Raw genomic sequence first — 25,532 nt, forward strand, 5'->3', positions numbered from 1 at the left:
TATTATTATTGCATTAAGTTCAAATGCAGACAAAATAATCCTTTTGAGGCAATATGGTTCAATCCAAACCTCCAAAGGCATCCTGATTAAAGATATCCATCTTTTTCCCAGCTTGGTAATTGATTTAATGGAGCTTAAGAGAAAGCAGTTCTGTGCATCTCAAGCTCCTCTTTGAATTGTCCATTATATTTAGAAGATTAAAATAGAGAAAAAGAAAGAAAAAATTCACTATCTATCCTCTCTTTCATTCATCCAACTGCTTTTCCACTTTCTAACTATTTCAAAAAGGAACTTAGCTTTCGTCTTCTTCAATGTTCTGAAATGTTAAATGCTGCTTAAGTTTGTTTTCCAGCTGGAAAGAGGACAAGAGGCTTTAAAATGGTAGCAGCAATATAGCCAGTGTTTTAAGGCAGTCTGTAAAACAGAGATAGCCAGTCTAATTTCAACACCCTGAGAAGTCCTGATAATTCAGGTAAGTACTGAAAGTCTAGGCCACTTGATCAGTCTCTACTTCTTGAAGGTTTAACCCTTTGAACTGTTCTGCTGAACAAATTTTCTCTATATATGCTTTTTGGAAAGAACACCCATACCTTATTACAGGAGGCAATGTGGAATTAGTGCTGTACCATACATAACAGCAGTTGCTTAGAGACTGTTCTGTCTTATTAACTGAATAAATAAACTGCAATTTGCAAAAGTATTTAACAGTCACTATTTCAGTTTTCTGCCCCGGAGTAACTAAATATATTCATTCCCATTTGTGTGTGTGTACTCTGGAGTTTTATATTTGTTTTATATACAGTATTGAAAAAATAATATCTTGGGGAGGGGGTATAATTAAGGCTGAAATCTTTGTTTAGTTGGCATTTTAAATATTGAATTTGCCCATTATGCCAATGAGAATACAGATTTAAACACATACTTTAAAAAGGCAGCAGAAAATGAATTCTAAGATATGTGAAGTTGAAAAAATCCTATCAGCACTGATATCCTATTGGTATCTATATGATTATCCATACTTTGTGTTAGTGCATGGAAAACTGGCATAAGTTTCATGTTTGCTTTTCAACGAGTGAAGCACCTCTCATATTTTTCTAAATCACTTTCAGTGATTAAGTTTGTACTAATAATCACAAAACTTTGTCCAGTCTGCTTGCTCACAGGTTTGTCTCTACTGCAGCCCTGCTTTTCCACTGTCTTTGGAGTCTCCAGTCACCTCCTCCAGCTGGTGATCTGCTGGTTCTGGAAACTATTTTCACTACTATGCATTTGTACTGAACTCCACTAGCCATCACCAATCAATATGTGGTTGACCTTGTATGTTATCTGTGTGGCAGCTACTATTTTTTAATGCTATATCGCCCAAAAAACCCAATTCAATTGCTACTTACAGCTATGCTCAATGAAGGCTACCCCTTTATATCCACCAAAGTCAGTAAGACTTCACCTGATCACCAAAACAAAAAGGGGTTTGTTTCAGAATAGTGCTGGAAAGAGTGCTGCCCTTCTCAGGACAGTGCTTGATTCACCTGGTAGCAAGGGATAGTAACTGTGCTTGAGAGAAAGAAAAAGAGGAGAAGCGTTTCACAAAGGCATCCTGAGTTACATTTGTGTGAATTATGAGGTAGAATATATTGATCGCTTTATTGTTTAAAGCACACAGTTAGGATGCAGGAAAGCCTGAAGAGTTTCTCTCACTTGAGAAAGGGAAGGCCATGAGTAAAATAACTTGTGGATGAAAGCAGGGAGGAAGAAATCTGTGTGTGAAGCTATCGTGGGTGACAGGAGCTAAAACAAACTTTAAGGCAAAGAACTAGGTGGTGGGAAAACATGAACATGCCTTAGAAGAAATGGAAAGCTATGGTTTGGATCCAAATTTTTTATGGTATTTCTGATTTGCATTTGTTTGATCAAGATCAGAAACTGAAGCTGTGAATGCTTCTGTGAAAAGTTTATTGTGTTCTCTGAGACAGGCAAGGAATTCCTTCTGCCATTCCAACTCCCCCTCTTTGTCCTCTCCTCCCTTCCTCTGTCCCCCATGTACTGCAACCCAAATGGCCCAAAGTGAGCAAGAACAAAGTTCTCAAGAGAATGTGCATTATCTACACCCTATGTGTTTGGTTTAGTTGACACAGTACCAACAACAACCAGGAAAATAGTTATTTAAAAATCAGTGATTTGTTCACTGAGTTATTTTACAGCTCTTGTACAGCTCTGAATGAGAATCTTGTTAATTGCTAGGTTAACACTTACTCTTCTTGTAGTGAGTTAAAACCCCATTGGTTCAAACGCTCTCTCTAAAAATCTATTAAGTGGCTTAAATGAAATGTTACTGATTATACCGGATAATTCCCAGTTAGCTGAACTTGAAATATCCACCCTGAAATTATGTTTAGTGTTTTTAAGTACATTTCAGTTTGCATCTAATTTGATTTGTAACTATTCAGAGGTCTACTCTATATTATGTGCAAGAAACATCAAACTCTCAACTCTACCTAACACACTAAATTTAGATATTGTTAGACAATGTATATTCCCCATTTTAAAGTGGTAAAACAGAGCTTTTATAATCAACGAGAATTATTTAGATTTCTTAGGTAAATGTGTGACAGGACCCTGAATGCCTGTATGTGTATGTGCTAGAATATTTACAATGCCAGCTATAGAGGTACACATCTATATATAACAGAAGGATATAAAAAGAAAGATAAGGAGGATGCACAATCCCTTTCTAATTCTGAACTCTGCCTTCGTCACTGCTTTGCAATGTGAACTGGGACAAGCTAATTGTAATACCATTTGGATTGGCCTTCTAAAGGAAAGTACTGACAAGGATGCTGGAGTGGGATCAGGTGCAACGGCTCAGTGATCTTATGTTGTGAGTAGCAACTTGTAATACAGGTGTAAGTAGCCCATGACCCACATTCAGGCCACTGCACCAGAGCCCAGGCGTGCAGGAGTAGAAAAATACTGCAAGTGCTGATTTTAGAGCCCTGGTTCACAGTGAAACACGAGAACGATGCTCAGTTGTAAGGGTGAGACATAGAGAGCTGGCTCCAGGAAAGTTATCAGCAGGTCATAAAAATGAAGATAAAGTTTCTGGAAATAATTTAGTGGAGTGTCAGCCAGACAGCCCTTAAGACAGAATTTGCTTGAGAGTACCACTTTGGCTAATATTGGTAGCTGCAGGGAAAAGAAATGAATAAATGGCAAGGGAGTTGTAAAGAGTGGAAAAAATTCTGAGGAGGGCAAATGGTGACAGCAAAAACAGCCTCAATAGCAAATCATGTGGAACAAAGAGAAGGCAATCTGGCAGGAGTAGACAATGTGTATTAGTAATAAGAGCCAGAGTAAAAGTAATGTATCAGGCTTTAAACATCCAGTAGGCAGACACACTAAATAATGCCATGGCATTGGAGTAACAAAGAGTCACTTTACAGTTAGGAGCCAAATCATGGCCAATGCTTGATAGATCAGGGATCCACCAGGACATCCTCAGCATTTTCACATCCTGAAAACTCTTATTCTGTAGAATAAGAAACATGGAGAAGAAGCAGCTATGTAAGTAAGAAGCAAGAAACCAGGAGAGATACTACAGCCTTCTACTGTCCACATTTACTACTGTTGCTCTATTTCATCTCTGAATGCCATCACTGAGGCCTTAAATACTTATGCTTGTACTTCCAGCCGAGGACTGGGCATGAGTTAAAAGCAAAGGGGCCTGATGACAGCAGGAACTGCACAGGAACTGCATTAGCATCTGTGCATGAGCCCAGTCAGCCACAGGATGCAGTTCTTTACATAATTTTAATATTCTTTTTCAAAACAATTTCAGTTAATCTGCTTGCCTAGTTTAAAATTTATTTTACTATTAGCAGCACTTAATTAAATTAATATAATTTAATTGCTCACTTAGTGTATTAAACTTAGGCTGAGGTTTATTTCTATAAATATATATATATTCCTATAATTTATTCAGAAAGTTCTTCAAATTATTTTTAGACTGTATCTTAATTTCTACCTTTATGAATAAATTTATATATATTGATTTTATATCATAGGAGGACCCCTAAACTCCTTGTAGCTACAATTCATTTTAAGGTAATATCTTATAAATATAGTCTGGTGGCATAGGAAATATGTGCTGATATATATGGCAACAGTAGAAAAAGAGAGACCATATCAGAGTACCTAATGCAATATATGCACTTAGTGCTTTGCAAAGATATCAAGAGTTTTACACAGCATTCTTCTCACACAGACATCCAGGACATGTGTTTGCATTTATGTGTCAGAAATTAGTATATATGTGTGTATGTGTGTGTGTATATATACATATATATACACAAATATATATGTACATATATGTGTATATACATATATACGCATACACACATATATATCTGCTCTCCCCCACATATATTTATACCTATACATGGAGATACCTGTATGTCTACAGATGCACATATTTGTACATTAAATCAAAAAAGATCAGAGTGTAACTAATTAATGTGTCCCATTAGAACTATATTTCAAAGTAGATTTAGTTCTCTTATTTAGAGGCTGATTCAACTCATGTAAGAGTGTGGGCTTGTATAACCCAAGTTATAATCTCCAAGCGAAGAGGTGAGAGGAAAGAAGATTCTGCTCCAAGTCCCAATTACGTTCTTTGGAAATGAAATGTCCTGATGTTCTATATTCTGCAAGGACACATGATCTGTATCTATTTTCAGTGAACATCTTCCCACATGGTGGCCTAAAAATAGGCCAGCCATGAACTTTAAATAATGGCTGAGGAAGGGTATTAACCTCTTTCTCACATTCTAAGTTTGTCCCTTTGCTGTAAGTATCAATAATATGAAGAATGTATCTGGTGTTAGAGAATGACAAAGCAAGCTGCAGATACTCCATTTCTGCTTCTTTACAGATGTCTTTGCCTCTTAATTCTCTTCAAGGTCTGCTATACAAATTAAGCTGTCCAAACACAATAGTGACAGCATTTCTCTTCCTGTAAGTAGTGAGTCTGTTTTATGCCAGGTGTTAGAAAGCATGAACTATTTCATTTCCAGCCCTGCAGGGTGGGAGAAGTTCTACTCTTGGTGAAATATGGATGATTGTTAAAACTCGTATTTTCATAAATACACACGGGTTTATTCCATGTGTGGCTATGACTGGTACCTTGAGTTGCTGGATTTTTGATTTGGGAACTGTGGATATCTGTATTAGCTGCATTTCCAAAATCATCTGTTACAACTCCCATAGCATAATGGAAATTTCTCAAATGTTTCTCAATAATTCTGCTGTTTTCTTACTTTTTTTAGCAGACACAGATACACTGTTGCTTCCTGATTTTCAATTTAATAAAAGAAAAATCCTCAGTATGAAGTAAACTTAAATTTTTAATACATGTAAGGGATACTCATGAGATCACAAATATAATAGTTTTCAGTTGCACAGTGATCTAATGATGGCCATACAGGCTAAAGTGAAAACGGCTAATTACAAAGAATGTGGCTTTTCTTTAAATTGATATATTTACCACACAGGTATTCATTTTATCCACAAAATATTTTAGTCACCTAGCAAAGCATCATGCTTTGCTTCAGTGAGTGTACAAACATGCAATGATCAGTTCATAACCTTGCAACTGTTCATGTTTTAGGGCATGTCATTTGCATCCTTTCAACCAACCACAGCATTTTTTTGCTTTTCCCAAGTGAGGGAAAAGAAAAATGGATTTATTGAGAAGAAAATTAACGTCGACTCCACAGAACAAGCTAGAAGGTTAAAATCCTTTTCAGGGAACTCCTTGCCTGTCAGTGCTCTACTGCTACCAAGGCTGGCTAAGGATCCAGTGCTACTACTGAGCGAGGGCTGTGCACAGGTATTGTGAAAGAGGCAGTGGGGACAGATAAAAATATTGCCTTGAACTCAGTCCAGGAGCTACCAGGAAGTCTGTACCTGTACTCACAGTGTCAGACTCCACATTCTGCTCCAGCTTTTAATTTCACTCATCTCTGAGACTCTCATTAATCACTAGAAGTAACACATACTAAGTTCTTTCAGCGTTAGGCAGTTATCTTTAAATGAAACAAGTGTAATTCAACTCCTTGTGCATCCATATCTATGCTATATATCTTTATCTGTCAATTTTTAATAATTTCAAAAATTTTAAATCCATTTCCATTTAATCTCTTACATAAAAATTATTCATCAAAAGAGATTAGATTTTCAAAAGATTCTTTTGGAGCTGTAGAGGAGACTTCAGATTTTTCAGGTACCAAAAAAAATGTAGTACTTCAAATTTGACTTACTGGCAATAAGATGTCTGGAGAAAAGATTTTAGGTATTTGCTTATTGCATCTTCTAGGTACCACTAGATTAGGCAGAGTTTTGTGCCAGTTTCAAAGTAATGTACAACTTTTTTTTTTGCTCAAGTAGCACTAGGATGGAAGTAAACCAATGATTTAGTGTTACCTTGAGGTGCAAAATTTAGCTTGGATTATCTCCCACAGCTTTAACTAGGTTAACCTTCCTAAATCATTGGTGTATCAATGGGAAATTAAGTTCATAAATGTGCATCCAGAACAGATCTTGTGCTTTTTTGCTTTTTGCTCTCCTTGTATTTGCCTTTGAGATCACATGCTTTTAAAAGGCAACTACAGATTTATGCATGGAAAGTGCTGTGTAGCCTTCTCTATGCCGTTACTACCATAATGTGCAACTGAGTGCATAAAAATAGGCACACGCATTTGCTTCTGCATCAAACAGTTCATGGCATATTTATCTCCTCTTGCTGGAGGTGAGTCACAACTCCAGTCTATTTGTGCTGACTTTCATGGACAGTGGCACATTTAAAGGGTGCCCCCTCAACACAGAACCTTTTGTATTACATGTACCCCCCAGCATTTTTACTGGTTCCAAACAAATGTGCTTCAAAAGCCTTTAGTCTGCTTTCTGAATTTCAATTCCACAGTGAAAACTCAAGGAAAAGATGGTCACTCTCACCCACCTCCACTAATGAGATTCACAGGAAAGGGATGTGGGCATGTCTATACTGTGCATCCCTGTCTTGTCTGAAATATGTTTTCTGCTGGAGTCCCAGGTGCATCCTCCTTCTGCTTTTCCCTTTCCCCTTCCTGTGCTCTCATTATGGAATGACTTTTTCATGACTTTTTATTGCAGAAGTCCATGAAGAAGAAATGGAGAACCCTGGTAGGTATCAGGGTGCCAGATCCTGCATCTTCTAATCTTGACTTAAGAGAGACAACGTAATTTCCAGCTCTGCATCAAGAATTTTAATTTACTTATTTTTCATTATCTTCAAGGGTTCAGAGGAAAATATTTTAAATTCTGCTGTTTTATTGTAATGGATTCATAGTCACAGTTGAGGGATTAGGGCCAAAGATTGTTAATTTTTAGCTAAATAACCCAAAATTTTCCACATCCTACCAAAAAGGACACCTGTAAAGCCAAAGCAAACATGGTATTAAAAGAATGTGTTTACATAAGAAGAACTAACTCAGGAGTTATCAGAAGTATATTACTATTATTATTTTGAACCTCCTAGAAATCAGCGATGCTATCTCTAATTGCAATAGCATATTCCAGTCTGATAGATATGAACATGTTGTGGTAGGCACCAATTTATAGCAAACTCTCTTAGCTTTCACCAGAAACTACACGAAGATTAAAAAAACGTGCTTGACTCTTTCCATCCACTGACCCAAGCACACGCCCGGTACCAAGCAGCTGAGCAATTCTTTGGTCTGTTAAAAACTGAGACATGACAGACACTTGGAAGCATGATCTTGGGCAGAATAAGGCAAAGGGTGGATTTTGTCTCTGCAGGGCAGCAGCTATTCTCTCATATTTTCTGGGCCTTGGACCTGGTGATTCTGCTCTTTCTGATTCTGCTCTTCAGATGCCTGAACAACACTCCCAACACGAGCAGACACAGACTGGCTTTACTTTTCTGTAACAGGATTTTACCTCTCTCATAGTATGCAGTTTGCATCTAAATAGTTTGGAACTTTTATGAAACTACTTGCCTTTCTTTATACAACAGACAACTACTGCACTAAGAATTGAGTATTTAGTTGGATTAGTATATTTGAAGAGTTCATGAAAGAACTGTCATGTCTGAAACATTTATTAAACAATTACAACAAAGGAATCTTGTAGGTGCAGTAACACGACTATTCAAAATCATAACTACTGAGAAGTACTGGTGTATTATTATCTGTATTATCAGAAGCAGTTAGATCTGGAACTTGTCAAAGCACGTCTCAGCTCAGGATGGATTTGCTAATAAAGCATGTCAAGCACAGAAAGGACGGTGATCAAAGTATCCTGAACATGTGGAACAGCAATGGAAGTGGCTGACAATCCCTCCGCAGCATGTACACTGTGAATGTGCATACATCAAAGGGCAAACACACTCCCCAGAGCTCAGCAAATCAAACCACATTGTCTTAGGTCCCTGGGAAACAGTCTTGAGTGTGCACTCCGTTTGTTACCATGTCACACCTGCAGTGGAAAATCATCTTAAAACACAATAATCAATCACCTGGTGATTGTCTGCCCATTTCCACATTAAAATGGTCATTTGCTACTATTTGCTACTATTTTCAATTTTAAAAACCTCATTATAGTTCCTTCTGAGAACTTTTCTTTCAGCCTTGCATGTTTGGACTGCAATTTAGACATAATTTACACAGATATTTGAAAACCACCAATTTTCTTTTTCAGCATTAGTCAAATAAATCATACTGTGGTATACCAGCATTTATTCTGCAAGACTGACACAATTCACTCATGATTCACTACTCCAGAATACGAACTACAGTTCTACTTTATCTGTGCCTCTGAGACAAGCTAACAAACAAACAAATAAAACCCACTTTAATTCACTAGTTAAAGATAAGGGGATAATTAAGTGACTTGCAATGTGACTACATCTATAATAAGGATATATTTTTCTTAGTCCCTCTCTTTAAGCTTTATACTAAGGATTAAAATGCAGAAAAGTACAGTGGATTGCAATGAACTAGTTACCTGTCCTTTATGAGATAAATTTATGGACGTAAGTTGTTATGGATTCAGAATCTCCAAATTCAAATATTTCTATGATACTTTATTGTATTTTTATTTAAAAAAAATCCTATCATTATTTTAACATTTGAAACTCCATAGTCCAACATCATAATGACTATTCTATTAAAAAGATCAAAGCATTTTTTAATCTAATCACACCCCATTTTGGCCTTATATTATTACTCTGGAGAAGCTTCGTCTTTCCTGCACAGGACTGTAGTATAGTCTAAGTAAGAATACATTCATTTGTGATTTCTAAAGATAAATACTAAATAAAAAGAAAGACAAAAAGGACATAAATTTTAATAGGGAAAAGGTCAAAAATTAGGAAAGAACACTAAGGTTACCAAATCGATAATTTTAAAACTGACTTTAAACACACAAAATAATTGTTCTCAAAAAATAACTTATTTGTCTACAAATACCAGACCAGATGGTTTGGGTCCAGTTTTCACTCAGATACAATATAAATTATAAATCCAGTAATGGAAGCTTTCCTTCACTTTATTGTGAGAGTACTTTCCTTACAAGAATGTCACAAAATGCCACTCTTGATGCAACACTAAGTACAGAGCAAGATGCTTCTCGGAACCTTACACTTGACTCATTAGGCTGTAAGAGGTACCACAATGTACCCACATTCATTATCCCCATGGGAGCAGCAAAGGTCAAGGACTTCACACAGGCCTGCTCAGTTCCAAAAACAGCACCATGTAAAGGTGAAGAAGCTTATTAAAGAGAAACTACAAAAAGCTTCTTATGGTCTGGTTGGAAGCTACTGGTGGGGAGCAGTATTAAGTGATAAGTCTAAATAAATACATGAAATAATGTATTCGTTACAACTTAGAGTTAGTTTTTACCATTACAATTTAAAACAAAAAGTAAACTCAATGGTTGGCAGTGATTGGAAAGCAAATTAACCTTATGAATTATTTGCATTATTATAGTATCAGTATTCTTGCTGCAGACCTGGTCCTTTCACCTCTAAAAGGCTATATTAGACCCAGGGGGAAAAAAACCTGAAAATGACAAGAAGAATGATCTAGCTTCCATGCAAGAAAGAATTAACTAGAATATATCTATTTACCATCAAAAAATACAGTTTAAGGATGTTATCATATAGCTCTATAAAATCGTAACTGGCATGCAGAGAGTCAGTAAAAATTTAGTGTACTATGTCATTTTCACTACAAGAATTAATGGCCATCAAAACAAAAAAACATTTGGAGCCGTGTTCAATCCCAAAAGAAGGTGATAGTTTCTCATGCAGGAGGGGTCAGGTCTGCACCCTTTGACAAAGGATGGTGTGGTTGCAGAGTGTGCCTCGAATAAAGAATGCAAATAAGTAATTGGAAGAGATGTGTATTAAGGATTACCCAGTACACAAATCACATCAGTCTCAGAGCATCCCTCGACCTGAGAATACTGTGAGTCTAGGAGAGTCATCTAGGGACAAACCATACTTTCCCTGTTCTTGTTCTTCCATGGGTATCCACCCACAGCCACTGCTGGCAAGAGTGATGGCTTAGACAAAGGCCAGAGCTGAGTCACTTTGACTTATACTCAGTTACAAGATGGAACTAGCTATGTATACGTATTTTGACTTGTATAATTCAGGTATTCCTTTGGAATGTATTTGTCTTAGGTGCATGTGGGTTTTGTTGTGTTTATTTTTGGTTTTTTTTTATCTTGTCTGTCTCCATTTCATGTTGTGACAGTTACAATAACCACTTCTGGGGTTAAGGCCTTCTGAGGCCAAAGGATATTCAATCCTTGTAGGCGGTAAGAGCTAGACGTTAAAGAGTGTGAAGTTTAATATCTCTGCCTACTGAAGAACTACTGATGATATTCATGTAAGGGAAACATGCTATTTGTTTCTAATCACTACCTCAAGAAATGAGGGAGAGAGACAGTTAATTGCAAATGCTATTAAAGACAGAATTTATTTCATGTCAACTGCTGTTAGAAGATGCAGCCTTTTTTCTAAGATAGTCAGCTAGGTTTTCTTTACCGTGAGAGCATGTGTGTGTGGGTGGTGTGTGCAGAGAGCCTGATGATTATCTCAGACTTGTTGCAGAACTTGTATGGAGCTACAGATAGGTTTGATGAATCCAGCTCTGCATGACGTGTAAGAAGCAATTTAAAATCTTTCATCTCTACCAAAACTGTAACTGCTAGGAGTCTCCTGATTATCTTGTTCTTGAGAAGACTGGACACTTATTATCAGATAAGTCTAACTGTGAAAAACGGGATATGCTTTCAGTTCAAGTGAAATTTCTGAATTTGATGAAAAGAAACCCTTACCCTTTATTTTGTCAGTGAGCATGTGACCTTACAAGCAGTTATGCACATAACATGTTGCAATTTATGATTAATTCAGTTTGAGTGCATAGAGCTAAGAGTATCCAATTAGTTGCACTCCTAGTGGCCAAACTGTTCAATTAACCAAACATGGGAGAATATAGAAATTTTCAGTTTCATAAATGTTGCCTTAGTGCCCAGTCATCAGATGCAATCTCTTTCTAATACCAGATTATCCTTGAAGGATACAGGTCAGCCAAGCCTGTATCTAGTTCCTTTACTCAGCTTTGAAACACTATCCAAGCAAGCTAGGCACTCACCCACATGCATCAGATCTTTTCTCAGATTTTCTCAGATTTTAATCATCCAATCTACTATGAATGTTTGATACATAATGTTCAGAAGCTCATTAAAATGAACATCCATCCTCTTTTACAAAGGAAGTCTTAAACTCTGCTATCAAGGCAGATGATTGTCTTGCTCTGCACTGGTGTAACCTCACCTTGAGTCCTGTGTGCAGCTTTGGGTGCCACAGTATAAAAAAGACATTAAACTATTAAACTATTAGAGGGAGGGTCACAAGGAGGATGAAGAGCCTTGAGGGGAAGCTGAATGAAGAGCAGCTGAAGTCACTTGCTCTGTTCAGCCTGGACAAGAGCAGACTGAGAGGAGACCTCACTGCAGTTACATCTTCCTTGTGAGGGTAAGAGGAGGGGCAGGCACTGATCCTTGCTCTATGGGACCACTGACAGGAGCTGAGGGAATGGCTTAGAGTTCTGTCAGGGCAGGGTTAGAAAAAGGTTGGCTATTAGAAAAAAGTTTTTCACCCAGAGGGTGGTTGGGCACTGGCACAGGTTCCCCAGGGCAGTGGTCAAGCACCAGCCTGACTGAGTTTGAGAAGCATTCGGACAATGCTCTCAGGCACAGAGTGTGACTCTTGGGGATGATGCTGTGCAGGGCCAGGGGTTGGACTCCATGACCCTGATGGGTCCCTTCCAACTCAGCATATCCTGTGATTCTATGAGTCTATAAGCATATACAGGTTTATTACTAGAATTGATCGTGTAAGAATTACGTTTACACCAGATTTTTGCTGCTAATTCTATGTACTTTAGCTATTTTTAATGGTTGATCATATTTATATCATGCATAATTACATTTCTGCTAAAAAAAAATCCCCAAAATTTTAAAACATGGACCAAATAGAAGGTCATTGCTCTTAAAGAAAGCATAGCTGTGGAAAATTTCAGCCCATGCAGAAAATTTGAATGGCTGAGAATAAGAAGTAGTGAAAACTCTGCAATTTTTTTTCATAACATTACATGATGCCATAATTACGCAGCAGTTAGTATTGTTTCTTTTGTTCTGCTTACTCCAAGTGAGGAAATAATGGATTCAGATTAATATCTTTGTGAGAAGCTACTTTCATAAAGCTAAGTCTGTCCTGTGGAGACTCTAAATGTTTACTCTATGCTAAATTCCAAGTACAATCCAATGTAGGATTAATTAAAAACTTAAGAAATGCAGTAAATATTTATTCTTCAGAGAGGCAGCCAGGGCATCTGTGCTATTACCTATTATAGTCTTGTGCAGTTATTGGCATGCAAGATAGTAAAGCCCATCTAATATACAAACACCTGTGTTCCAACGTTAAAAGGCTCCAATTTATTATCCATTATTTACATCAAAAAGCCACTACCTTCACTACTAAACTGCATGTACTGAAGTGGTAGCTAAAACAGAATCTGAAACTTTTAACTAAGCAAGCTACCTAAGTGATGTTTTCAGGCCACAGTGCATAAGCTGCCATGAAAATTTGGACAGATTCATTAAGAAATCTGTTCTGGCACTGCCAGTGGCCAGTTCTTACTTTTTCTGTTTTTGACCTTTCTCTGGAACACTACTGTGTTGTCAGCAGGGCAGTGTGAAACCTGATTATAGCTAATTTTTTTGTTATGTAATAGAACAAAAAAGAGCTGCTAAGTACAGCATAACCATTGCAAAATCAGAAGCCACTCCTTCCATGAAATTGTATTCTTCTTTCATGTTTTTAGGGGCTCATTAATTTTTGAAAATTTCCATGCTTGATCTCTCACCAGAAGTGCTTTTTGTTTTTTATGGTTGACCAAATTTGCCTTTCTGCTTCTAAGGTCTAAGAAAAGAAGGAGGGGAAGGGGACAGGCCTAGGGGAGGAAGGGTGGAAGGAATGAAACAAAAAGGGAGGCAGGAAAAGCAAAAAGCACATGTAATTAGGGTGCCACAATTGCAAATTCCTGTTAATGAAATATTATTTTGCAATGGAAGGATATTAGGCTTTACTTTTGGAGAAATGCTTTCCTTAGAAGTGGAAACAGACAAAACTGTTTCTGGTGTCAGTGACTGATGTGTCTGTATATGCTTTTGTTCTCTTAACAAAACACAAGCTCCCTACTGGCCAAGATTCATGTTTTGACTGTCACTGTAGTCTAGGAATAATTCCCACACTTTTCCCATCCCACAAGGCAGATTTTTGTAGTACATTTTCCTCTTGACATTTCAAAAGCTACTGAGGGGAGCCACAGTGTAAACAGGCAGTGGCAATGCAGAAGCCAGGGCCCCCTACCTGCATTCCAAAACACAAACTCAAAATACAAAAGAAGGCCCCAGACTACACCTAGGTGAGAGAATTAAGCAGGTCCAGGATCTGGAACTCAGTAATGGGTTATTAAATTGTTAGAACAATCATGGTTTGGCCTGATTTTGACTTGAAGCATCTAGCAAAGACCCAGTAATTTTGGGCAGCACTCACCATTGGCACTTGTCAGTTTATACGAGCGATGCTACTGTGGGACTCTCACAACAGAGACGTGGACAAACTCTGACTTGGCAAGGCTTTGTTTCTTTATGACTATTTTAAATATGGAACTGGATTGATTTTGGCAATGGATTCTATGACATATATTCCCTTCTCAGCAAAGTGCACGATGCAGTAGTACAGACAATCCATCACAGACCTATTCTCTCTTTATGCCTCAAAACTTGAAAGAAACCTGACCAACCTACCTTTCCAAAAGTACAGATGTCACTCTGTGCTCTGTTGGATGTTATATATACAATATACATAGCCATATATATACACACATATGGACACAAAATCAGCACCACTCCTCAGAAAAACAGGATAATAAAGACCATTACTTGGTAGCACTGAAAATTACACAGATTTCATCGCATACTAAACTGCTCCTCTCTTACTTTTCTTGTTTCTTTTCTCTTTTCCCTGTTAATGCTCTCTTCTCTCTGAGTTTTTCAACTTGCTTCTTCTCTGGGTTTTTTCCTTGTCTTTTAAGTAGAGGATATTAGCCAACATCCTTGAGCAGGTCAGGCATGAGCACAACCCAACAGAAGACAGTCTGATGTATATTCCCATTAAGCAGCTACTTCTGATACTGCAAGATGAACACCACCCTCTTCCCACACTAGCCAAGAAAATTCCAACTGCTTCCCCACATCATATCACATAACATAGCACAGATTCCAGTTCCCTAGAACTGGAATACAGATTACAATTTCAACAAAAGAGATTTTTTAATGGCTTGTATATATAATATTCCAGCTTCCTCATCTCAACTATGAGAGATTACTAACTATGCTACTTTACAAAACGAAACAAAGCAACTCTCCCTTTATGTGGGACTTTCAGTAATTTAATTTGTATAGATAAGTGGCTAGCAAGTAGGGAGAATAGAAAAAGAATTTCACCCAGGAACATTTTAGTCCAGGCACTCTCTGTTTTAAATAGTGGAAGAAAACCAGGAATTTTATTCAACAATAAGGGTGGGCTTTTATTCTTTGACAGGATTTTACCCTTTGACATCCTTGTGTTGCAGTGATTGACAGACTGGTCCTGACTTGAGCGTAGATCTGCTTATTTCTTTGTGTCAAACTAGTATAAATTTAATTATCCTGGTCATTCATTGACTATGGTAAAGAAGATGAAATGTCATAGAATGGAAAGAACATTTCAACACAGAAATGGCAAAGACAAGAATTTTTTCCATAGCATGAAGAGCTATTCAAATACTTTAATCTTACCTCTCTGAGAGGATCATTGAGCTCATTCAAAATATTTTCTTCATCAAAGATCTTGCCTTGGTAGCGATGCTCATAATAATCATGGATCTTCTGGCGCATTTCAGCAGGTAACTTGTGGAATGACATGTACTGTTCCACTTGTTTGTACTGTCAGGATAAAAAAAAAAAGGAAGAATCAGAAAAAAGCTTCAAATTTTTGCTATCTGAAAGCACCTACAAAATATAAATTCATTCATGTGTCCACTTAAATTTCCCATATTTTATAAAGATAACATTTTTTTGCACGTCGGAAAACCTTCACACAAATATTAATTAATATTAAAAAAACTCACATGACAGTATATCTATAAATTACAGAAACTACCTTTAGCAGCAATGCTAATATCCATATGAATATATAAGTTTTAGAAGCCAAACCCTCATACTTGTTGTTTCCTAAATGTCCAGCTGTACAGGAGCTGCAAATATACAGCAACACAATTTTTAGCTCATGCAGTAGACAGGAAAGCTGTACACAGTATTTAGTCTGTAGCACTGAATTGGGGAGAGATGAAGGTGTGGCATTTTAGAAACTGGCTAAGCAATGTATTAATGTTGTGTATGCTTGTGAAGTTAAAACCTGTGGAGATAATGAAATAGAAAACATTCCTCAGGAGGGATGAAGAAAAGGGAGAGGTAAACTAGAAAAATAGGTGTGGGATCAGGAAATAGAAACTGAGAGAAGAAAAAGATACCAGGACCCAGGAGACTAAGAAGACCTCACTTCATTTACCCTGTACATTTGGTTTCTTTGTTTTTACTAGTCCTCTGTCCTATATTCTGGGGGGTTGGTTCCTTTTTTTTGGTTTTTGCTTCCCTTTTTCAGAAGCCTTTTTCGATAGCATAATTTTTAGAAAATAAAGTTCCGAATCAACATACTCAAAGTTGTATTGTACTAAACTACATGATAATCTGAGACCCACAAAAGTGACAAGCTATCTAAAGTGCAAATGGACTAATCCACCAGAAAAAGATTTTTGCCCATTAGAGCCCCCATCCTTGTCCCCTCAGCTGAAAAGGATAAGGCACTGAGGCAGAGAAAGAGAAATCCCATCTCAGGCTGAAAGGTGAGTTGAAACTTGGCAGAAACTTGATTCACATATGTAAACAGTCTAAGTTTATTTTTTTATTAGTTATTTCATGCTCAATTAGGGATTTTAAACTGTTTTCAATGGAAAAGCCAATGAAGTCCTAATTAGGATTGGCACCTCTGTATTAATTAAGCAAATGAATAATGTACATGTTCTCTTTGTGAACTGTAGCACATATCCTTTAACTTATATAGTTGAAGACTGTTCTATCTTCTGGAACTGAAATTAGCATTTGCTTTGCAAAGTGACAAAGATTAGATGAGGCCATTGTACAACATACATTCCAAAAACAAGAGGAAAGTAAATTTGCATGGGACTATTTAACAATGTACAATGAATATGTTAGAGTGATTTAACCTCTGCACAGTCATTTTGCCCCTCTGCAGTAGCAATTATTCACCCACAGCCTGCAAATGTATGATTTAAATTTGCATCCTTGTTTTCTGTTCTGATATGAAGAAATTTATCCAGATATTGTGGGTTAGAATCAGATATCACCGTGGCCCCTAGGACAGAGGCTCATCACAATCTAATTCACACACAAATGTGCATAAGTAACACTAATAACGAATAATCCTTGGTAATCAAAGAAATACATTCATTCTGATGTATATTGCAAGCAAGCTGCAAAGGACTTTCATACCAGAATGACCTTGAAATAGAGAAAATTCGAGCTAGAGGGAAATTGCTTGGGCAGCAATTTCCACTGCTGCCTTTCATTAGTGCTGTTATTTGAATGGGGGCTTTCTCCTGCAACAGCAAGCTCTTTTCTTTAACAAGATTTATGCTTACACATGAGATTTTTAGGGAAAAATAAAAAAATAAAACTAGTAGGAATTTACTGCTTATGACTGGTGCGTCTCATAGTTTTTTCAGATTAGTAATACATAGAATAATAGGCACAGCTGAATATTAGCATCCGTTTCTTTAAAAATCTATGAAGAAGTTAAAAATCTTCCACAATTCCCAGAAGTTTTTAATCATCTAACATAATATCAAGGTCTCTTTCCATAACTAAATATCTGAGCTTCTGTGTGGGTAGTAGACTATCACTAGCTCTTTAATAATCTTTCCCTAATATTTCTCAGTGTGTGATTTTGGCTCATTTTCTGTATCATTCACTGTTCTAGTACTCCCTTCTTGATGTTCTGTTCACACTCCAGTTACCTCAGAAGTTTTATCTTGCCCTCTTGTTCAGCAACTGACATCTTTCATTAACTCAGCACAAGAAATAATTACTTTTTCAATTCCTCAGAAAAGCAAGTTCGTATTGTCAGTCTGCTACATGTTACTGGCAATAATGTGGATATTCCAGATTAGTTGCCACTGTATTGTGTCCCATGCCAGTTACAAAAAAACATGTGCTGAAAGGAAGATACAAAGAGAACAAGACTAATATGGTCTTGTTAATTTTATGTAATAAACCAGGAATTTGTCTAAATTAATTTTGAAGAGTATTGTCATTGTGGATACCACAGATATCAATATTGTTAGAGATAAAGGTATTTTTCACTTTTATGTAATTATACTGGGTTTTATTCCTGGGGCTTTTTTTATGTATCACAAAAAATGCAAATAGCTTAAGTGAACCGAAGAATTTTCTGGAAAGAATAAATATGTAAAAAAGATTTAAAAATTTTCATTAGTGTTTTGAATCCCTTACAAATATGATAATTCAGTAGTTTCTTGATTTTTGTAAGTATAATTTTAGATTGGAAGAGGATAAAATTATCAGTAAAGTTAAATTTTGCTTTAAAATGATCTTTTAATCATATTTAAAATGGCTGTAAGCAATCCTGAGATACTCACATTTGAACCTGTATTTTATAAGTGAGAAAAATAATTTATTTCTAACAACTCTTCTCATTACACTGGATCCTGTATCTTTTCCCCTCTAGACTTAAAATTTGGGTTTACTTGATTTGGGTTTACTTGGTTTTGTTTTGGGATGGGATTTTTGCTATTTTATTTGTTTTGGTTTTTTTCCTTGTTTGCTTTGGTTTATTCAGAAAATAGGTGTGTTAATCCCACTTTCATAAAAAACACCTCTGGTATTTGTTACATTTGGGAAACTTTCACAGCCACAGTAATTCCCCTCACAACTGACTTACTTTTTTTTTTTTTTAATTTTATTTCTGGTTTTTGTATGTCATATGAGAAGCACCAGACTATATTCAAAAAGAAAAGACTCTGCTAACCTTACCCTGCTTTTTGATTTATAATTGCCTTTCCATCCTTGCTCCTGCAGCTAACACTGATTTTCCAGGAAGGACTATTTAGTGAGGGACTCCACATGTGCACATCTAAAGGGATGTGCTGTAACAGTTACAAATATGTATTCCTGATCTTTTCAATACCATTGAATGGAGTGAATACTGTGTTGCTGATCACTCAAGAACTATGTTTTTTAATGAATATTGAATTGTTTGCTCTAAAATGAATACATATATTAATGTGATTTATATATTGCACTGCTATAATTTCAGTAATTTATATCTGTTTTATATTCATCACTGAAATGAAAATTCCCACACATGCTACAAAATTGCTGAAATACATAACAGCTAAGTGTATTTCAAAGTCTCAATGTAACATTTCATATATCTAATGCAAAACACTAGCCAGTAATAATTGAACCTTGTTGTTTCAGACATAATCTTATTCATGGGCTCTTTATATATAGCAAACTTCTGCTAATAGGATCCTCCAGCAAAAGGTGAAGAGTATGACATCAATTATATGAGGTCTGTATTTGAAGTGGTAAGGAAAGTACAGTTATCCTTAAAAAAAATAGGTATTGAAAAAGGCAAAGGAGAGGAAGGATGTATTGTGCATAAAAATTTGCAACTGAGGCAGGGAAAATATCTCAACATTAATATAATATTAAATCACAATACAGAAAAAAATCCCAATGAAACCGGTAAAACAGAAACCTGAATGTTGACTTTTCACAAGATATTTTAGTATATATGTTGAACCAACCAGATCCTTTCTTCATAAAATTTCATAACTAACTAGTTGACCTTTTAAGCTGAAAAATTTCTTGGAGTCCTAATAATCTTTACAGCTCAGCATTCTGTCCTTGATGTAATACATGATATAAAGATTTGAAAGGCATGAATAGTATCAGTTAAAAAGCACAAAACTAATTACCTTCATGGGCTGGAACTGTTCCCACCTAAACTGCCTGAATACTTTTCAAGCACAAATGCTGAAGTTGGATTTTTCCAAAATGTCAACACTCAACAACTTCCACAACTGGCTAGTTTTTCAAAGCACTTAGGTCCCTGTACCATCAGTTCAAAGTCCAGCTCGAGCAATAGGCCTTTTGCACCTCATACAATAATTTTGTCCTTGGAAATAGATCCTCACTTCTAAGAAAGTTTCACCCAAAAAACTAAGCAACCATAAATAGCATTTTATTGAGATTTATAGCCAGTCAAAGTTGTATCTTTACAGATACAAAATTCATTGAAATGTAGAAAAAAATGAGGTTTAATCACTCTAACATATTCATCATACATTGTTAAATAGCCCCATGCAAAATTAATTTCCTCTTGTTTTTGGAATGTATGTTGCACACATGGCCTATATACTGATTGCAAATTTAACAGAAAGCAAAGACCATTTGTGAAATCCTTCTTCTGAATCAAGGAATTTCTGTCCTACAATTCAGATACAACAAATCCATTAGTACTCTTTAAATGGTTTGAAAATACTTGTGTATCATGTACGAAGGAAGAATCTACGCCGCATGAAAATATGCAGATTTACTGAGAAGGAGTAGAAAGATGAGGGGAATGTGATCAAGATGGAGCCTTTCTAAGTAACAAACATACTGTTTCAAGAAGTTGAGAAGTCTTATATATAGTACTGAACCCTATTTTAAATTTTGATCTAAATATATTCAGAGGCAGTTTAAATTGACTAATGTTAGTACAAAATCATCTAGTTTCAAAAGATTCTGTCTCTTGGTATATCTCTCTGGAGGGTTTATAGTGAATTGTGTCACTTCCTACCCTTATGGAGGTAGTAGATTTTGCTTTTTGTTCAGATCACAGCATTTGTGTTCAAAACTAGCCCTCTTTCATCTGTTCTAGTTTGAGTTCATTTTTATCCAACTGCAATTACTAGAATAGCACATAATATTTTAGAGAAAGTGTCATCAATTTGTAGTTCATACCATTTTCCTGTCTATTGGAAAACCAAGACACATTGAAAATGTTGTTTGCAGGCTTTTTATGAGTGGCTTCAGCACTCACACTTCTCATTTTCTCCTTGCCATTTACAGTTGCCATGCTTTTCATCTCCCAGTTTGTAACAGCAGCTTGTACTAGTACCTGAGTCCTTGAACTTTGAGTTTCTGAATTTCATCTTACTACTATGACTTCATCTCCTAAATCTCAATTCATTCTATTTTCATCTTTCTATAATATTAGCGTCTGAAGCTTTATACCATCCTAAATCATTGTTTGGCACAAACCTAAAGGCAATATCATGCCTTTAGGTATTTTTCTACCACACAATGACAAACCAGGTTAGGTTGGAAAAGACCTCTGGGATCATCAAGTCCAGTCTAAGACTGAACACCACAAAGTCAACCAGACCATGGTACTGAGTGCCACATCCTTAAACTCCTCCAGAGACAGTGACTCCACCACCTCCTCGGGCACCAGCCCATTCCAATGTTTAGTCACCTTTTCTATGAGGAAATTTCTCCTGAAGTCCAACCTGACACTCTCCTGGCAAAGGTTGAGACTATATCCTCTCACTCCAGTTTGGTATCTCAAAAACTTGCAGTTGGGCCAAAATAACCAAACTGGTGTGTAGACTGGCAGTAGTACATATGATACCAAAGAAAATTGCTGTCCATCACCAGATTTGCTTGTGAGAGAAGAATGAAGTCCATATAACCTAAAGGAAATCAGTTTTGTGTAGGTGACCTGTTATGATCTACATGGCAAATATGTACACAGAAAAGATCCCAGAAACATCTTGTACGTCCTAATACATAAATTATTTCCATATTTGTAAATTTTCATCAACTAATACATTCAAAAAATCAAGCAAATCTAAAAGCAGCAAACTGGACTATCACCAAAACTGGACTTTGAACAGAATCTTTTAGAATGATAAAATTAAGACTGTTCTCTTTCTTTACTAAACAGTCTTGAAAACTCTGACTGGCAACAAAAACTGGATATCTTATTTAAGTTTTTTCTGAGTCCCTAATTTAAACCAGTTATCCTGATTGTCTCTAATAAACAAAGGGAGATTACCAAGGGGTTATTAACCTCATTCAAAAATTCATTTATTTAAATGAATTTTTCTGTAGCTTTACATGTAAATGGTCCAATCGATCCAACTGAACTTTCAGATTGCATTATCACCCCTACAAGAATTTGAGCCTTAAAAGAAGAAAGCTAATAAATTTGGCTATCAAAAAAGAAAGTGAATGTTGCAGGAATGCACTGATGAATCTTTAGTTACCAAATGCCAGGTGAGGATATTCATAGCCTCATGGAATGGTTTGGGTTGGAAGGGACCTTAAAGATTGTCTAGTTCCAACCCCTTCTGCCACATATTTGAGATTTCTAATGGAAAAAAAGCACGTGGGTCTCTGTATTTATGGGCAATAAATGAGGCTGTCCCTAGGTTGAAGTATGGGAAAGGTAATTTGTATTCCAACACATCAATGAATAACAACTGACAAAATGCACCAAATTACAGAATGGTCTGATGTATGAGGGACTGCACTTTAAAAGAAAAATGATTATAAAATTTCTGGCTTTAAAAGCTTTTAGTACTGATTAAACCCAGGATTCAGATGACTGACAGTTACCAAGCATTTAAAAAAACAGCTGATCTTAATAGGTTTTCAAACAAGCATTGAATAAAAGGGACAGCCCAAGTATTTTTATAGTATTTGAATAGCTTTTTAATGGTAGATTGTTTCTACAAACACAGTTAAAACATTAAAAAAAAATCCAGTATTTTTTAATCCCTATGACAGCTTTACACCTAAGAAATTATTGATACTGAAATCCTTCTTCTCTGTGCTATTGTGCTATAAGGCCTTGAAACAAACTGAAGAAACTGAGGAGCTTTGACTTGTCTTGTCCTTCACTTTGCTGAGCTCAAGGTTTTATTTTCTGATTAGAGATATTTATTTTCCAGTGAAGAAAATGTAGAAAATCTTTCTGAAGTAGTTCAGAAGGACTGGGGGGAGGATGGGGGAAGAGGCCCAGGGAATTGTTTCAAAGCATATAAACACTCAGTTTAACACTTTGCATATTCACAGAGTTTTAGGCCTCTCATTTCTCTGCAGGAGGTACCAGACAGATGAATTTTGAGGGAAAGAGGGAAGGTTCAACAGGGATCCCGTGATACAGAACAGGAGGGATGGCATTTGCAACAACTCTAGCCAAATACGGTGTAATACTGAAGCTACCCAAAACAAAATGCTAAATGTTATAAGGTAAAATAACATTATGACGGGGTATTGTTGCAGTTGGGGTGGGATTTTTTTTTTGGGGGGGGGGGGCATTGTTTGTTTGGTTTTGGTGGGGTTTTTTGTTTGTTTGCTTTGTTTTTGTGGTGTTTTTTGTTGTTGTTGTTGTTTTTGTTTGTTTGTTTTTTTAAATGGAAAAATAACTTTCAGTTAATGCTTTTCATGGAAAATTTTGCATTGTGGAAAGTGTGCTTGTTATTAAAAATATCTGCCTCCCTCTCAAGCAGCACAAATTCTCAGCTCTGGAGATAGCACGAGCTGTATGGACAGGGACAGGTCTGAACGATGATCACACATTTGCAAATTGCAGAAGGGGAGAAGCTTTGCCATATTGAAGACGTGAGAGGTTTTCTGACTCTTTCTCAGAGTTTTTTAAATGCATGATGGACTTGTAAAGTGAACAATCAGAGAATTATGCAAACTAATAAATATTCAGGAAACTTCAGCTTCTAGTTAAACATTAAACATATAAAAATAATATTCTGGTGTACAATTGACAGTAACATCTACTACATTTACATATGGCATTCAGCTGAATGTCGACTTTTCACTCAAATTACATTGAGGAAGAAATTTTTAAAAAATACACACTAAAGTTTCATCTGACCAAAAATTCACAGGCAATTAATTTTTAAGCATCATATCTATATTTCATTTGTTGAAATTTCCTTCTGCACAGAAGGATAACTCCAAGTGCATGAATTACTACTGAAAATTATAAAGGAGTACAGTTTTTCTCCATATGAAAATAAAGTAATATCACTTTTTAACAACCATCTTTCAGCAAAATATTCTTTTTAGGAATAAAGGTGTAAGGTTTGCAAAACACTATACAAAGATCCCAGAATGAAATAAGCATTTAAAGATACTATTTTGCAAAAAAACACTGTGCCCTTTAAGAACAGCTACTTTGCTAAATACTTTATTAGGTGTTTGAATTAAACTCTATTCTATTATGCAATGCTATTAAAATGGTAAATTCCAATTACATTATTCCCCCCAAAAAGAATGTGTCATTTCATATGACACATATCCCTCTTTGTATGGTATCTTCCTCTTTCTCATATAAAACAGTGAATTAATTTGCTTTTTCACTCAATCATTTGAAAAATTAGATATTAGGTTGTTTACAGTCTTTTAAAATGATCTCAACCCAGTATTCAATAGTGTCAACTCCCTAGCTGAGTGTGCAGTTGGATGTCTGAATATCACATGATACTGCTTCAGTTTGATAAATGAATAATCTAATCTGTGTAAGTAAAAATAATGTCTAGAAAAAAAATCCCCGAGGCTTCTCCCAGGAAGAATTTGAGTAATATTAGACAATCACAGACACCAGACTATACTTTTCTCCGCTTGCAGGAACTTCCAATCTAACATCATAAGCGGATTCTGTGTTAAAATAATAATAAAAGACATTAAGTCACAGATTAATGGGAGAGGAATGAGAATTCTATAGCTTATATTTATTAAAGGCTATTTAACAAATTTTAAATTTTTCTTGTCACATTTATTCTGAGAACCTGGTATTTTTCTCTTCTTTAACTCCTTAATGTGTCATCAGCTACAAGCATTGCTCCTGACACATAGTGGTGTAAATGAGGTAAAACTAGTATTGCTGCTCAAAAAAGATGAGCAACGCATATCTCCAGCCCTGCCATTGTGTGACTCTGGGAAACTGGGCAGGGCATGTAGCCACTGCAAGATACTGTTACATGCTTCCTCTCTGTCTGATACTGCAAACCATGCTATTTGATGAGCCTGTCAGCGGGATGATATAAGATCTCCAGAGTTATTACCTGTTCTCTGCAGTCATTGTCAGCCTGACAGTCCAAACTGTTGGTGTGCCCTGACTTGCAGTTAAAGAGCCACACAGTAACAGACTGGGTCTGCTGCTCTCTATCAGCTGTGCTGATGTCTCTAGCCTGGAGCTCAGCCACCAGCAGCCAGAATAAAGTGGAGAACATAATCACTGATCATCTCTCTTCTACCATGAGGGAATCCTGCCTCACCAATGAGGATTCCTTATTACTGCAAGGACCTCATGTTATGTAAGCACAAGGACTTACTGCCCTTGGGTTAGGATGTGAATGGTTTTTAATTACTGCAGGATAGAAAGGAGAGAAAGGCCAAGAACACCTTCCCAAGCTAGAAATATTTCTGGACAAATATTCCTAAAATGTTTAAGCTCAATGTCTGTTCAATTTCACCTGCCATTTAAAAGCATGATCTTCAGTAGCTGCTAATATGCATTTCCTATGTGGAGTGCTCATTCTCTTCCACAGAACAGTTTTTTCACCTGTACTGGAGTGGACTTGCTCATTCTGTCCTAATATTAGTCTCTTTACTGCTAAAGTAGTATGTGCTAGAGGGCTTCAGCCAGTTTTCAGGCATTTGGCCACAGAGGTTCTTGCTCTCCA

At 36.4% G+C, this 25,532-nt stretch overlaps 1 protein-coding gene across 1 annotated transcript in view; it reads right to left on the reverse strand.

Moving 5' to 3' along the window:
• The window catches only part of HCN1 (hyperpolarization activated cyclic nucleotide gated potassium channel 1), a 194,019-nt gene that overhangs the window by 26,861 nt on the left and 141,626 nt on the right, over positions 1-25,532 (reverse strand). The window contains exon 5 of the mRNA XM_063422197.1: positions 15,472-15,618. Within this exon, the coding sequence (XP_063278267.1) occupies positions 15,472-15,618 (147 nt within the window). The remainder of the gene's footprint in view (positions 1-15,471; positions 15,619-25,532) is intronic.

Source organism: Prinia subflava, chromosome Z (genome assembly GCF_021018805.1).
Source record: "Prinia subflava isolate CZ2003 ecotype Zambia chromosome Z, Cam_Psub_1.2, whole genome shotgun sequence".
NCBI classification, from domain to species: Eukaryota; Metazoa; Chordata; class Aves; order Passeriformes; family Cisticolidae; genus Prinia; species Prinia subflava.